Source organism: Phyllostomus discolor, chromosome 3 (assembly GCF_004126475.2).
Source record: "Phyllostomus discolor isolate MPI-MPIP mPhyDis1 chromosome 3, mPhyDis1.pri.v3, whole genome shotgun sequence".
Taxonomy (NCBI): domain Eukaryota; kingdom Metazoa; phylum Chordata; class Mammalia; order Chiroptera; family Phyllostomidae; genus Phyllostomus; species Phyllostomus discolor.
The window spans coordinates 203,856,419-203,873,208 of record NC_040905.2 but is presented as its reverse complement, the minus strand read 5'-3'; the positions used below and the strand labels follow the sequence as shown (position 1 = coordinate 203,873,208).

Below are 16,790 nucleotides of genomic sequence, written 5' to 3'. Positions count from 1 at the left end.
GAAGTCTACATGCATAGCATATAAATCCACATCACTTGGTAATTGAGGTTTTAGCCTTGTGTTCAGACCATACTTGCAGTGTTTTCAGCCAGCCTTTTTCGGTGTGAGTTCAGCACACTTGGTGCCTGATGTTCTCCCTTAACTCTACTTGGGGCCAAATTCTGATACTTGCATGTGTAACTTGGGTGCTCAAAAATAGAGGAGCAAATTGTCATTGTAGCATTCATGTGCCCAACACTGGGCAAGTGCACTTTGGAGAGAATGTGAAATTCTTTTAATTTTTAATCCATGAGAGCGTATTACTTGTGTGGTCACATACTTCTCTGGGTTACTCATTGCCCTTGCACCTATGAAGAGAGGCCCTCCTGACTAATAGGTGCTTAGTACTTTTTATGCATTAGACATTCCACAATGTTCAAGTATTTTCCACGGATAATAAAGCGTTTGATGCAGTAACCTTGATTATTATTTTTTTCTTTGCTTGATGATGTTCAATATTAGAGGTAGTAAAGTTTCTTTGGAAAAAGGTCTTTTGAACCAGATATTTGGCTTCATACACTAATTGCCTCACCTCTTTAATTCCAGAAGACACTTAAAAGTTTTAAAAACCTTCCCCCATCCCCCCATCTGTTGTTTTAAGTATGATTTTTCGTGTGTGGTTGTGTGGTTCAGTTCACTACCCTTAAACAGAACACCTGTGATCACCTTCCACTCCTGTTTATTTGGGAATATACATAGTGTTCACGTGGCAGTTTAGAAAGATGTTTTACTCTCACATTCAGCACTTGGATAGAACAAGAAAATGGGTCCCTGAAGGATTTTGATAACTGAAGAGGCCAGGATTTTACAGGCATTTTTCTAAGACTTGTGAAAATGAAACAATAAGTGCAAAAGATTCTACCTAATTTTTGTTTTGGAACTAGATGCCTTCTAGAATCTACAATATACTAGTAAATTTTATGTTACTTTCATTGTTGTCCTTGTAACTATATCCCATATCTTAATGGGCCCGTTGTAGCCAAACAACTTTGTAGGAATATAAACCTCAATGAGTGGTAAGGGACTGCTACACTGCTATTCTGTATTGTGGTTAACATGGCATACTACGCATTATGGGTCAGGCTGCCTAGGGGCCTAGAAAAGTCCTTGGGAGCAGTTTAAAGCCTGTCGACTCCGTGTAATCGCATACTTCACCTATCCCATGGGAGTAATTCTGTGGCCACACATTTGATTTTGACAGTAGTTGCTACTCTTGTGTTTAGAAAAATAATATATTTACAGACCAGGAGTTAAGCCATTAATTACAGTAATGCAACATTATAAAAGTCTAAACATAATTTGAACTTACCATTGGATCAGATTCTCTCGAGTACAAAGTTCTTTTTCCATCAAATAGTTTTGATTGAGGAAAGCACCTGAAATGTAATGGTTTTATAATAGATACTTCCTAAGAGGAAATATATTCTTTGATAGGTACAATATACTTCAACCTCCAGCCAAAGGATGGAAGACCATTTGAAAGATTGCCATTTCTTGGAATTAAGGTAATAATATGATGGCTCTACTCTAGATCTCTGAAATGCGAAGTCAGAAGGCAGCCTCAATTTTATTTTACCTTTTATTTTCATAGGAAAATAGATTTTAAGCAAATCCAAAAATAACTTTTGACACTTATAAATGAAGAGGGGCCTAAGTACGTATATTTGTTCTTTGTAACTATAGAGTTTAACAGTTCACAGATTCAAATTTGCAGTTACGTTCATCATTGGTTTTATAAAAACACATTTCAAAGATTTAAAAAAATGCTCACCATCTAGTACCCTGGTTTAAATTGTATATAGCTATTCCCATATGTACAAATGATTTACAAAAAATCCCTGGCCTTAATGGTACAAATAAGATAAACTACAGTGAAGTTTCAGCATCTGAAATCACTGGATCTTGATAAACCAAATGGCATCCCAACTATGAAGTTCATGAGGTAGTGGAGAAGGTCTTTCCTCATAATATTTATGCAAAACAATACTCCTCATCTGGCTGAACCATTTTTTCTCCCTATAGTAAGACAAAGAAAGAGGATAAATTCTTCCAACAGTAAAAACAGGTCTTAACAACTAGCAAGACAGCAATAGGTAAAAAATATATTTGAGTACCTCTGGAAAAATGTTTTAAGATGAACCACTATAAAATTATCTGAGAAGAAAGTTAAAAGATACTTTTCCTAAGACGATAAACTACAATTCAAGATCTTCCAATTGAAAGTGCTAGTTAAAAACTATTTGCAACAGGTACCCTGTGAGCAGGAAGCTGGGAACGGCATCAGTGTCGGTAACTGTCTCGTGATTTTGACGGACCTTGTAGAACTTGGTGGAAGGAGCTCTGAAAAGGGAGATAAAGTATCAGGCTCAGAAGCTAGCCCCCCACTCCAGTGTAGTAGAGGCTTTTGTCTCAGAGACCTGGATTACTACCCGATTCCAAAATAATGTTAACAATCTTTCCCCTATCCATTGTGCCTCTAACCCTCCTTACTCTCTTGAATTTAGAGCACCAGAACTCTTCTGGCTGCCACCACCGACTGATCACTGAACCTGGCTCCCAAACGCCTATACACACATCTCCCACTGCTGGAGGCTGGCGGTCTTATCTCCAAAGCCACCTGACACCCTCTTCCTTAAGGTACACCGTGACACCCATGATGGTTTGGGCCTGTACCTGACTTGGGTCCTACCACAGAAGGTTGCAAAGTAATCATACTTAAATTTTGGCTCTGCTGCTAATCAGCTTGTGCCTATTAAAGAGGCAACTGTCTTTGAATGTTCCTTGTGGCTCAACCATTGCATACACTGCTCTGGTAGACAGGTTAGCCCCTAAGTCCTGGTTTTGTCTTCTGTGATGTTGACGACATGTTTCATCTTACACAATTTCCTTATCTGTATAAAGGGATAATCCTACCTCCCAGAATGTAAAGACTAAGAGAAAATATATGTAAAGTGTTTGGTATGTGCACACAGTAGGCACTCGAAATGGTGGCTATTACCTGTCTCCGATGGTAGTACTGTGTTACTAATTACCAACCCGTGAGTGTATTTTATGTTCCTCTTTGAAGATTAACCATATCTAAGTCACTCAGGAAACCCTTGTGAAATTCAGGGTGTTTGAAAGTAGACCCTGGGTTAAGAGGTCTGTGCTCAAACTTTGCTGAGGAATAACAGTAGGCACAGTCAGTCACCTTCCCCCGGCATACGGGGGACCAGCCCACTACACCCGGACTCACACTGGCCTCCAGGTCTAAACCCTGTGTGAGCCAGTAGAGAAGACAGGAGTGCAGAAGAAGAGGAGGACATCCACGGCAGAATTAAGCACGTCCCTGGCAGGTCATCCAGTCTCCAGTTCTAGTCTATTCCCTAGGACCTCAGTTTCTACATCTACTAACCAGTCGATTGCAGTTTTTCTAGGGACCATGACAGAAACGAGTCTTAATTAGGACAAGTTTTCCAGAGATCTGAAGGTGGCATTTTTTCCTTCTGAGTCTCCTCTAGATTATGTACCCCAAAGCTTTCAGGTGCTTTCCAAGTTTAGGTCAGACCCCTTGCGAAGAGCTCCCCTTTACCTGGCTTGGTCTGAGCTGACAGTCCTCTGCGAGGGAAGAAGACTCCAGCTGAGACACATTGGGTGACGTGGAGTCTGCGGACGTGCTGGTGACCAGTTCCCCTAGTGCATCGACTTGTCTCCGCAAGCTGTGTAACGTGCCCTCTGTCTGCTGCTTCCCTTTGATTAACACTTCCGCTTGCTTGGACATGCAGCGTCGAAGTTGGGCCTGAAAGTGTTAAGGGTAGAATTTAGGGTTTTATACAGAAGAAATGTACCAAAACTATTACTCAGTAGCTTCCCCATGTTTAACACTTGACAGGCAAGTCTCACTACCATAAAGTAGGAATGGCTGCTGAAAATGCTCCTGTCCTAAAAAACTAAAATAAAGAAATAAAAAATAAAAATCTGGAGGCGCACACTGCTGTCTGTGTATGTGAACTTCTACCGTTCTGTGTTGCCATCAACTGGGCCTTTTACTCAGCCTGTTGTCCCCACTGTAACCGTGCTGAGGACCCCTACACCTCTGGACCCCCCATTAAATTACTGCTCCTCTCTCTTCCTTATCTGCCCAGACTCAGAAGACTGGTTTATACCTGATGTCTTTACTGTCTCCCACAGTGGCTTTAATCCTCAAGCCCAGACTACTCTCTGGCTTCTCAGTGCCGCACCTTTGAAATGCGGCTCTCAAAGCCTACAGGGCACCGTCCCTCAGAACTGCCTGCGCAGAAGGGAGTGAGCTCATCTGTAGCCACTGGCGTGTGTGTCTGTTCTCCAAAGACGCGCTCTGTCTTCCCTTGTTCCACCTCACTCTCACTTTACAGCTCTTAGCCCCAGCCTTCAGGTCAGCACCGACCACTGAATCCTGGACTCCGCTTCTTAGCGGCCTACAGACAGATGGGCTTCCCTGGATGAGCTGCTAGGCCTTCAGACTCAACACGCTCTGAGCAACAACTTCAGGTCTGACACCCGAGCCTGCTTTTCCTGTACTCCCAACCTTTCCCCCAGCCACTGGCCTGTGAGCTCCGTGTTATCATTCTCCATCTCCTGTCCCAAATGCTTAGTTTGTCAGTTCTCACTGAGGTGAAGCAGCATTACACAGGTTAAAGAATGCTGGGCTTAACAGCAGAATTCATGGTTTTGAGTACCATCCCTGCCACTCACTATGTGACGCCAACTTCTCTGAGCGTCAACCACGTAATCCTTACAACTGCTGTGAGCACTGCGATGCAGCCAATGTGACAACAGTAGCTGAACGCAAGCAACCTCCCCCACTCTCCTCGGTATGCCAAGAAACAGGCTATATATGTATTTTGCAAAGGGCAACCTTGAGTCGGTCCTCACGGTGACGCAGTTTCTCTCGCAGTGCTTCTCCCCGCCAGTGTTCATCCTTTTTCGGAGGGAAAGGGAAACACCCATCACCACACGCGGCTGCCAGTAACCAACCAGCCTTTCCCTCCCCCTGTCCTCCCACCCTCAAGTCTGACTTTCAGCTAATCCGGGCGGAGGTGGGAACCAAATTATCCTCTACATGGTCCAGAGAATAGCAGGATAAACCCTTACCATTATGTGAACCTGGGAAAAATTAGGTTTTTCTTCAAAAGGTGATGGTCTCTCACTCACGGTGAATGGAAAGTTCTCTTTCAAGCTTTCCAACCCTCCTCCTAGGTTTTCACTCCTTTCCAAAACAGCTTCCAGATCTGGGGGTAGTTCTGGAAGAAACTGATTAAGGTTCTTTAGGCTGGTTCTGATTTCATCTTTCACTTCGGATTTCAGCGTCCTCATTGCTTCACTGATTTCCATTTGTCTTCTCTCCAAGTCGTTTTGGTTTGCCATCTGAAGAGTGAGAGTCAAAGGCCACTGGAAAAGTTTGGGACTGACTTGGAATCGAAATGTTTAATATGTCATGTGTTTCAAGATCTACAAATGCCTGAAGGTTGTGGTTTTTCAACTACTGAAGCACCTATAAGCTGCCGAGGAAACACTTCCACTGCCCTTTTGAGTGCAGCGACTGCCACTTGGACGAGCACGGGCACGGCGCTCGTTGACAGTGTGGCACTCGCAGGAGTCAGTCTCTGCATGAGACCCAGCAGGTTTCAGCCTCTCTGCCAGTAAACTTGGCCACACGAGCTATCGCAAGTTCGCTAACTTCTGCTGAGCCTGCTACCTCATTTCTACATGAAGATGATACCTTGCATTAAAAAAATGTGAGAACTAGGTGAGTATTTATATGAAACACCTCAGTGGTACCCGATAAATGACAACTAAAAGAAAAGGGCCATTTGCTGAAACAGGTCGTAAGTGATCTAGATGATAAAAGTGTATGTTGCAAGGGGCCTTAGAAGTGATCTGGTTGGACACTTCTGTTCTACAGGTGAAAAATCTGGTGGTTTGAGCAGTCTAGAGGTTTCCTCAGGTAGTACAGGCGTGCTGGATACCTGAGACTACTCTATGTGGCTCTCTCCAAAAAAAGGGTAGTGAAGATAATATGGTCATAACCACTGTTAATTGCCCTCCCAAGCTTGCAGAGGCTTGGGGACTTGAAATACATTTTTTTTTCTTGAACCAAAATGGGTGACTTGAGGGGGTGGTTTAGAGACACAGATGAAATTGAACAGCCACATGAGGTTGTCCAAAGGACAAACTGTGGCAGTATCCACTGAGTGGCCACAGCAGCCCGACAAGAGTTCTGGGTAGCCCGGATGCTGACACTGGCTAAGGGACACCGGGGGCGTCTAGGAGGAGACTCTCCAGGCTGAGGGGGAACTCCCCTCACACCCACTGCAGGGTGACAGTGGTTCCCCCGGAGTTACTTTTTCTTGCCCGGGAGTTTGGCTCTTACAGACTTGTTTCTGACCTAAAATCAAACATTTCAATACATGTCTTTGGGACATGATAAAATTTTATGCTAAAGAAGTTCATTTTCCCCTCAAAACTAACATAAAAAACCTGTTGAATTTAAGGAAATTTTAAAAGTATATTTTGAACAAGTACTTTTTTTAAGACTAGAAAGCCAAATCTGACTTAACAGACATTCTTATAGTCAGCCTTCACAATTCCCACAAAGAAATACTCTTCTTTAAGAGCTACTAGAGAAATGAGCTCTGTCTGAGGCCCTGGGGCACACCTGTTTCTTGAGCTCCGTGTACTCGTGCTGCATCTGGTTGAGCTCCTTCATCAGGCGCCTGGCCCGTTCGTGGTTGTCCTGGGCCACCTGTTCGATCGTTGCCATTTCCTTCTGCATGCAGCTGTTCTCCTGCTTTTGCTCCTAGACGGAAGGAGGAAAATGACTCTGGTCCAGCACATGGAGATGTCGCTGCTGGCTTACACACTCACTAGCTCTGTAACTTCATTTCCCATCTGGGCTGCAGCTTCTCTGCCTGTAAAATGCGGGTACTTCTACCTGCCTTCTTTAAAAGCTGTGGTAGAGCTGCGAGGACATACTTTCTCAGAGTCTGTTAGCCCAAAGTCTGAGTCCTAGATCTGCAACATTACTTATGATAATAAGTTACTTTCCCTTTCTGAGCTACGTTAATTATCTGTGAAGATTAAAATCTAGGTAGCTGCACATTATCTTTACAATCACGTTGCCCTATCATTAGTTGTATCTATCACCGTCTGGGAAACACACATGATTTAAACGTGCTCCATGCACACCACAGGGCTTCATGAACTCCCCCAGAGTCAGATAACCCATCCCCATGACAGTCCCTATTGCTGCCTGTCTGCCTCCATCCACCATCAACTGATTTTGGATTCATCTGAGTATTACCTCCCAAAATTTGTTTCAGGAATAAAAGCATGCTAAATGGGGCTTCCTGATTTTAGGATAATGATTAATTAAAGCTAACGTTGACCAGAAAGGGTAGGCTGAGAAAACTCAGTGAGCACTGACTGCAGCTGTGTAAATGTCTTCAGACACCTTCCTTCCCCAGAGCCCCTGCACCGCCTCCCCCCTGGGGGAGGGTAAGCAGCAGCTCGCTAGCTGAGAGTGCTCTCTGCTGTGTGCTGACATGGTCTGTTCACAGGACCGTCTTTCCAGCCAGCCACATGGGGCTCCTCTAGGGCTGCAGCCCGGACTCAGGCAAAATCGACCATCAGCTTAAGAACAAATTATGCCTAAGTACACCAAAAGCAACAGTTGGGTTGACAGGTAATCTATTTCCTCTACACTGAAGCAGTGTTTCAGTTTAAACATTTAAATGCATCATTTGCTCATAAACTGCCAGGGCAGCAGGTACTCACAAGAAGATTTTTCTCCAGCTGGCTCCGCTGGACCTTAAGTGCTTCCTTCAGGCTGAGAACCTGTTTCTCAGATTTCTTCCTCTCTGTCAAGAACTGGTTCCGCAAGAGGCTGAAGTCTGCCCTCATAGAGTCTGTCTCTTTCTGGAGAGCCAGCAGCTCATTTGACTTTTCCATTAATTGCTGTTCCCGTTCTGAAAGCTGTTGTTCTGAAATGAGCATTTTCAGTACTTTAGCCAGAGGTTCTGGGCTGGCTGTGGGCAGAGCTTTCCTTCCCACTCAGGCAGACTGCATTCGAGGGAGGAGCAACGTGTCACCGCCCCCCGCCCCCCGCTCACCGAGTCTTCCAAGTCCCCCCAACACACCAGAGGCCCAGATAAGGGTGCCTCTTGACTTAACTGGTCTTGGGGGGCCTGACTCCAAAGTGATAGCTACTGTGTCCTTTTTAAGTCTTTGACTCAAAAAGAGCACCAATCCTGAGGTGCAGGGAACATGGAACAGGCTGCTGAAGTGTTTTTTATAAACCTTGATTTTAATAAAGGGAGGCACACCAGCACTTACTCCTTCCTTCACAGGAGGCAGTCCCGTGCAAAGAACACAGGATTTGGAGTGGTAGGAGCCCTGTTTCCCAGGGGAGCCTCTCTCCTGGTGTTCAGTGGGCATCACGTATGCAAATACACAGTGCACAGTGAGACTCAGTGAACAATGCTCATAAATAATAGTGACAGCTAAAACAATTTTTTCTTATCACCCTCTTTAGAGTAACACTCTATCCAGGTTTCACTTTTACACCTCTGGCATTGTCATACTTCTTTTTTAAAGTTTTTTTTTTCTTGTTGCTGTTTCATTTTCATAATGAAATGGTTGGGTCTGGGGATATCAAGAATTCTCAGGGAAAAAGGAATAAAATAACCCTTTCAGATCCCCAAGTCCACTGAGTTTACTAGAGGTGGGGAGAGGGGACAACATTTTCTGGTCATTATTAAACCCTGCAGGAAAAAAAAGTTATTGATGTTAGAACAGTCATTTACCCTGGATGTCCATGTCAACTTCATCCATATACAGCTTAAGAGAGAACAAACAGACCTAAAGGCAAATACTTGTATCTTGGTATTTGTCAAATTTGGACAGAAGTAGCAGAATTAATATTGTTTCTTTCATTGGTTGAGATGAAATGGGTGTTGTTTTCAAAGCTCATAAATAATGTACTTCATAGAGCACCTTTTGGCACTTCTTTGCCTTAATGTCCCCCTTTCTTGGGACAGCATTCTCAAAGATGACAATATGGTAACGCAGAAAGGCTTACCAGTCAGTCTCAAATGCCAATAGATAGAAAGTCACCATCATAAAGACAAAGTATTTCCTCCCTTCTCGCAAGTAGGGCTAGGAGGACCCCATCCGTACATGCTTTCCTTTCTGGACTATGTTTGGGGCCTGGATCTCATGCACACACTTTACAGGACACTGGATGATCCCCACCCCCCAAATGTGATGTTCCAGAATACATACGGGTTTGGGAGAGCGACTTCTCCAGGGCCTCACTCCACCTTTCCTCTTCCTGCAGGGTCCTGACACGCTCTTCTGCCACCGACAGCTTTGCGAGCACCTGGTCCAGTTTGCTCTTCTTGTCTGTTAATTCATTTTCCAGCTGGTGCTGCTGCTCCTTCAGTGTCACTTTACTGGCTTCTAATTTTTTTTCTTCACTTTCTTGCTCTTTCTGGAGTTTTTGAAACATCTTAATAAAGAACAACTCTAGTTACTATCCAGTAGCAAATAGTGTTCCAGATGAGGTAACCTTCATGGACACTAGGTATATTCCAGTTCAACAGAGAGTAAGAAACGGCCCATGTTGACAGAGTGAGCTCCTTGTACAAAGGTGACCTAGCAGGGACTTGAAAAAGATTTGGCCAGCATCTGAGAAGGGGATTCAAGCAGCAAATGACACACAGCCATCAAGATTCTTTATAGCAGGGGTCCTCAACTCCCAGGCCATGGACCACTATTGGTCTGTGATCTGTTAGGAACCCTGGAGCACAGCAGGAGGTAAGTGGCTGGCCAGCTAGCGAAGGTTAATCTGTATTTGCAGCTGCTCCCCATCACTGCCATTACCACCTGTCGGATCAGCAGCAGAGGCATTAGATTCTCACAGGGGCGGGAGCCCTACTGTGAACCGCGCATGCATGCGAGGGATCTAGGCTGTGTGCTCCTTATGAGAATCCAATGCCTGATGAGCTGAGGTGGAGCTGAGGCGGTGATGCCAGCGCTGGGGAGCGGCTGCAATACAGATGATCGTTAGCGGAGAGTTTGACTGCACAGAGACCGTAATAAATCAATTGCTTGCAGACTCAAAACCTTATTACTGAGTGGCAAAAGACAATTAGGCTGCATCTGGTGGAAGGCTATAAAGCCATTCTCCCACCAACCCAGTCCATGGAAAAACTGTTTTCCATGAAACTGGTCCCTGGTGCCAACAAGGCTGGGGACCACTGCTTTATAGGACCAATGTTCTAAGGCCATAATACTAACACCGAGAGAGAGTTGGTTGCAATATCCCCTGGTTACACAGAGTAGGTTAGGGAAGCTAGTCCCATGGGGGTACTTCTCAGCAGGATTCTGCCTGGGGGGGAGAAAAGTTCACACGAGTGACAAAGTGTTTTCTGTTGTATAAAATCATAAGTGTGTAGTACCATTTCTTGTTGGGCTAGTTTGGCTTTGTTTTCTTCAATCTCACTCTGGAGCACTTGAAGCTGCTGCTGCTTTGCCTCCCCTTCTCTCAGGCAGTCTTCGTACTGCTTTGTCCACTCACTAATGTCCCTCTGGAGCCTGGTCTGCTCACTGAGCAGTGCATCCTTATGCTTGGTGGCGTGGAGCAGGTCCTTTAGGTGAAAGAACACACTGAAACTTCTAACAAAGCCACCCTTACTAGAAGCGGCTAGTGCCACTCCAGCATCTGCCAGGTCTAACAAAATGAGATAAAATAAAAGTTCCACATCCTTTATTATCTCAACAAACAACAAACTTATACCAAGGTTCCCAGAACCCAACCACTGACCTTCTTTTTAGTACCTATAAAAATAAGATGACAGAAGCTGTCAGAACCTCAGCAAGAGATTCTGAGTTTCAGTTCTGAGCTTCAGCTGCACTGTCACTGAGGTGGGAATAAACAATGCCCACCTCACAGGCTTGCTAAGGATATTAAGAAAAACTGTGAATTCTCATTGAAAATGAACCTAAGTCATGGTTTTGTTATCATTTGAAATATACAGGTTAAAAAACTCAGAAAACAATACATCTTTCTTCAAATTAAGCATTTTTTAAGCTACCGTATTTCTAACAACACAAAAAATATTCATGAGAATCCATGTAAGATTTTTAAAGATAAAATACTTTGATTTTACATTTTATACATCTTAGACAGAATTCTAGAGGTAAAAGGAAGAGAATTTAGATTTCTAATCAAACCCCTAATTTACATAGTACAAACTAAGGCCCAGAACTTGCCTGAGGTTCTTTGAAACCCAAAATATAACATTATTCTGCTGTGGCCAGGTGGCTCACTGGTTGGAACATCATCCTGTGTACACACACACATACACACACACACACACACACAGTTGTAGGTTTGATTCCTGGTCAGGACACATACCTAGGTTGCTGGTTCATCCCCTGTGAGGGACCATAGGACAGGCAATCAATCGATGTTTCTCTCTCATCAATGTTTCTCTCTCTCTGTATCTCTCTGTCCCCCCCCCCCCCCCCCCCCCAAATCAGTAACGTATCCTTGGGTGAAGATTTAAAATACATAATATATAAAACACTATTCTCACAGGACACCACCAAACTGCTTTTAAGTAGATCATCAGACGTATAAGGGTCAAGAATCCACTCTATTCAACATCTGAGAGGACAGGGGCCCGGCTCTGGCAGTTACTCCACAGCTCAATGAGTGATCAAGTCTAAGCCCGGTCTCTCATCTGTGCCACAGACAAGAGAGGGTCTATCTGGTCCCTGAAGCCTCCACAGGGCCTGCTTAGGGGTCGGGCTCTGGTCTAGCTGTCACTTTATTTATTTTGAGTAAAATGTTGTTTGAATCAAGAGTTCTAGGGCTAAGATAAATTAGAAAATCACTGTTCCGCATCAAAATTTTTGTGTTTGTGATGTTTGTGCTATATAAATGGCCCTATGGGACCTGATGGTGTATGAAAAGGAACCAGCCTATCTGATTGATATTTCAACTAATTGTCTGCATGCTTTCAGGATACTACTGGAAGTTCACACATTAGGCTTACCTGTTTTGTTAGGTTCAAATGGTCTTGAACATCAGCTAGTTCTTCCTGTAGTGAGTTTAGTGCCTCTCGTTTTTCTACAGAAATAAATTTACATGTATAAGAAATACATATGTATGCATTTTCCAGATTCCCATAAGCTCCCTTCAAAAGTAGGGGAAGTGTGCCCTGGCTGGCGTAGCTCAGTGGATTGAGCACGGGCTGCGAACCAAAGCATCGCAGGTTCGATTCCCAGTCAGGGGACATGCCTGGGTTGCGGGCCACATCCCTGGTGGGGGCCATGTGAGAGGCAACCACACATTGATTCTCTCTCTCTTTCTCCCTCCTTTCCGCTCTCTAAAAATAAATAAATAAAATCTTAAAAAAAAAGTAGGGGAAGTGAATTTAAATGTATTTCTGAAAATGTGTGACTATGCCACATTATCTTTTTAAAGACCAAAGAGAGAGGTACACGCACAACCCAGAACTGAGCTTGAAGCCTAGGATTTTTTAAAGATCTTAATTTTCAAAACCCAACAAAAATTTATACAGATGGTGCCTAGTGTTGATGAAGTGCATGATTTATAATCAGGTACCTTCAACGCTGCTGGTAGAAACATAAATTTGGTACAACCTTTCAGGAAGACAATTTGGGAATAAATTTTATATCTGTGTTGGTTTTGTCACTTACGAGCTGTGTGAACTTCAGCAAGTCTTCAGCAAGTGACAAAGAAACTCAAGTTCCCTCATTTGTAAATGGGTAAAATAAAAATGTTAGAATGCTTAAAGGAGAAAATGTATATAAAGTACTTGCATCATGTCTAAGACACAGTAAGTAATCAACAAGTATGTTATTAGCTAGAATTACCTAGTAAATTCTCCTAAATAGTAATAAATAATTATAAAGATTTGGTAATAAAGATATTATTTGCATCTTTATTTTTCTTTTTAAAGCTATATAAACAAACACATATACCCATAGGAAAAATCTGGGAGGATATTCACTAAACTGTTAATAGGAGTTATCTCTGTGGGGTGAAATAATAGTAATTTTTATTTCATCTTTCTGTTTTTAAAATTATTCTTTAAGGAATAAAAATTAGTTTTAAACAGCTTTAGATATTCATATACTATGTATTTCACCCACTTAGAGTATACAATTCAGTGGCTTTCAGTATATTCTCAGTTGCACAAACATCATCACGATCTAGATTTAGAACATTTTTGTCATTTCCAAAAGAAATCCCATGCCCACTAGCATGAGTTATTCTATAAGAAGGTCAGACAACTAAAAGACCACGCTAGCAGAGGGCAGAGGCTCCTGCTGTGCTGCCCCTACCTCGGAGCTGCTGCTGCGCCGCTGCCACGTCCGTCAGCAGGGAGAGCTTGTCTCGGTTCGATCGGTCTAGTTCCTGCTGCAGCCTTCTGACACCCAATTCCAGCTTCTCTAAGTTTGATTGCTCCATTTTGCTCTTTTCTTCTGTAGCTGCTAAAACCCTACCATCCAAGTAGAGAATAGACAGACTGTCAAATACTAAATATTCAAGCACACATAAAAGACAACGGAGGATCAGTGCCACGCTTTCACAATGCAGTTACGGGACCTGAATGATTATAAATCTTAAAAAATCTAAGGCTCTTCAACTCATTTTCACAAGAAACCTTATTTTCAGCTTTCCAAATAGGAGACTTTTCAAAAAGTAACTCACTAAATTGAAGTTTTATAAAAATCAGGAAGAAAAACATGACCGACACTAAGAATTCCCAAAATCTGAGTGAGTAAAATGGATCTCTAACTTCTGGTAAGTGCAAAAACAGGCAGCACAACTGTCTGTAAAACAGCCTTTGTCTGCAGGTAGACAAGCATAAGCATGCACTCTTTTACACAGCTGGAAGCACACAGTATGGACTTGGTTTTGTTAGGTTTCTTTCACTGAGAATAATTATTCTGAGGTTCAGCCACATTATTGTATCAACTCCATCCCTTCTTATTGGAGAGTAGTAGTCCACGGTAGGGATATCCTGTAATTTGTCTCTGTTTACCAGCTGATAGACATTTAGGTTGTTTCTAGTTTTTGGCTATGGTGAATAAAAGCTGCTATGAACATTAGTGTACAGCCTTTGCATGGACACAAGCTTTCGTGTCTCCTGAGTAAATATGTAAGAGTGGAATTGCTAAACCTTCCGGTAGGTACATGTTTGAATTGTTTTTGTTTGAATTTTTAAGTAACTGCCAAACTATTTTCCAAGGCAGTCTTAGGAACACTTTACACTCCCACTAATCATACATGAAAGCTCCTTGCTAACATTCGGATGGTCAGTCTTTAGTTTTAGCCATTCTAACAGGTGTGTGATGAAATCTCATTGTGGTTTTAATTGCATTTTCCTAATGGTCCATGATGCTGCACATCTTTTTATGTGCTTATTTGCCATTCATGTATCTCCTGAAGTGAACTGTCTATTCAAATCTTTTGCCCACTGGGAAAATTAGATTGTTCATTTTCTTACTTGAATTTTGAGCGTTCTTTATATATGTATATTCTGGGTGCAAGTCCTTTATAAGATACGTGGTTGCAGTCTCTTATGTGTCTTTTCATTATCTTAACAGTGTCTTTTGAGGAGGTTTTAAATTCTGATAAGTCCAATTTTATCAATTTATTCTTTTATGGATTATGCTTTTGGTCTTATAGGTAAAAAAAAATTGCCTAACCCAAGGTCATGAAAGGTTTCTTCCTAGGGGTTTTATGCTTACAGTTTGTATTTATGGTCCATTTTGGGTTAATTTTCATATATATTGTGGGGTATGGATTGAGGTTCTTGTTTTTTTCTTCTTTGGTTTTGGATATTCACTTGTTTCAGAAACATTTTTTGAAAAGACCCTCTTTTCTCTACTGAAAAAGATGTCTTTGCATCTTTGTCAAAATCAGCTATCCACATATTAAAAGTGGGTTTATTCCTGGACTTTCTGTACTGTTCCACTGATGTGTGTGTCCATCCTTACAGCAGCGCTATGGTGTTTCAGTTGCCACAGCTGTACACTAAGTCTGGAAACCAGGCGGTGTTAGCCCTAAACTCTTGTTCTTCTTTTTCAAAGTTCTTTCAGTGTCATAGCTAAAGTGTTTAGATTTTATTCTAGGTCCTTTGCATTTCCATATGAATTTTAGAACCTGACTGTCAATTTCTATTTAAAAAGCCTGCTGGGATTTTGATTGTAATTGTTTTGAATCTATAGATCAATCTGAGAAGAACTGAACTGTAACAATATTGTCTTCCTAACCACACACAAGGTGTATTTCTCCATTTATTTGTATCTTCCAACATGTATTATTTTACTTAAAAAAAATACACATACAAAACAGGTTATTTAAGAAAATGTGTTAGGGAAAAAAACATAAAAGGAAATGTACCCAAAAATGCTACTGGTGAATTTTATTGTGATACTGAGTTTGTGGACTGTTTTTCCCCCCTTTTCTCTATTTTTCAAATTTTTTTATAGTGTGTTTATAATGTTCTAGCTTTCAAGAAGTGAACTGGAAAACTCATTTGTTCCTGCTCTCACCGTTTGGTTTGTGCCACCTTCTTTTCCCAGCTGTCACATTCCTCTTTGAGATCTTGCTTTTCTTTGCACAGAGACTCAACACAGGACTGTGACGCTCGGGTCTCAGCAGTGATCCGCTCTATTTCCCGTCTGTCCCTCTCGAGGAGCTGCTTCTGCCACTCCGTTTCCCCCTTCTGTCGCAGGGCTGCCTGCTGCAAATTCTCTAACTCCAGTTTTGCCTGAATCAGATAAGAGGTGACTCAAACACGCTGAAAGACAAAGACTGCAGTTTGGTATAGGTAAAGCGGCTTTGTTTATTACCTCCAGCATTTCAACCCGAGTCTTCTCTAACTCAGACATTTTTTGGTCATGTTGTAGCTTCAAGCCTTGTAGCTCATTGTTTTCAAGTTGCAACATGTCCAGAATATTCTTTAGTTCTAACAGAAAGAAAGCGTGGTTCATGCTATTAAATGAACTTGGAAACATTTATAAAATGAAACAGAACATAATTCTAATGACCGATACAAGAAACAACAGATAAAACATACTTGTTGTGCTGAAATAAGGGAGTTAATTAATTGTATTCTTAATGAAAAAAATCCTTTAAAAGTATTGCTAAGCATTAATTTTAACATTTTAACAAAAATATTAATAGAGATCTAGTTCTAAAAGCATTTACCCCACCTAAAAGAATTTTAATCAAAATAAATAGGAAAAATTTTAAAATATGTAAGTCAAGATTTACATAACAATTTTTTGTTCTCCGAAACATAGATTTTTAAATAGTAACTTTTTTCCTGATTATAAAAATATTTGCTAACTACAGAAAATTTGAAAAAAGTATAAAAGAAAAAAAACATAATTATCCCACCATCTATTATCCCACCATCTATTGCCATCACAGTGTGATGTACTTCCAGAGTACATGTACACACACATGCATATATTTTTAAATGAATTTGGATACGACTCTGTATTCAGTTTTCATCTATTTTTTCACTCTCCTCACCAGCATTTTTGCATGTGATTCAATTTTTAAAATATGGCTTTTAAATTGGTCATTTGCTTCTAAATTTTGCTTCAAGTAACCAACTTGAGCAGCTTAATCTGTGAAACAAGGAAATAGAGGCTTCTCTTAAAAAATACTCCTGTGGTGT

The 16,790-nt window shown here is 41.8% G+C and overlaps 1 protein-coding gene across 6 annotated transcripts in view; it reads right to left on the bottom strand.

The window, feature by feature from the left end:
• Positions 1–100: 100 nt before the first annotated feature.
• CNTRL (centriolin) overlaps positions 101–16,790 on the bottom strand; it is an 81,716-nt gene continuing 65,026 nt past the window's right edge. For all 6 annotated transcript variants that reach the window (XM_036022158.1, XM_036022159.1, XM_028505228.2 and 3 more), the window contains 13 exons: positions 15,955–16,070; positions 15,655–15,872; positions 13,435–13,592; positions 12,120–12,193; positions 10,518–10,706; positions 9,340–9,565; positions 7,834–8,039; positions 6,716–6,856; positions 5,152–5,424; positions 4,916–4,978; positions 3,611–3,817; positions 2,293–2,379; positions 101–2,055 (listed from right to left, as the gene is read on the bottom strand). In XM_036022158.1, the coding sequence (XP_035878051.1) occupies positions 2,320–2,379; positions 3,611–3,817; positions 4,916–4,978; positions 5,152–5,424; positions 6,716–6,856; positions 7,834–8,039; positions 9,340–9,565; positions 10,518–10,706; positions 12,120–12,193; positions 13,435–13,592; positions 15,655–15,872; positions 15,955–16,070 (1,931 nt within the window). In that variant the 3' untranslated portion in view covers positions 101–2,055; positions 2,293–2,319. The remainder of the gene's footprint in view (positions 2,056–2,292; positions 2,380–3,610; positions 3,818–4,915; positions 4,979–5,151; positions 5,425–6,715; positions 6,857–7,833; positions 8,040–9,339; positions 9,566–10,517; positions 10,707–12,119; positions 12,194–13,434; positions 13,593–15,654; positions 15,873–15,954; positions 16,071–16,790) is intronic.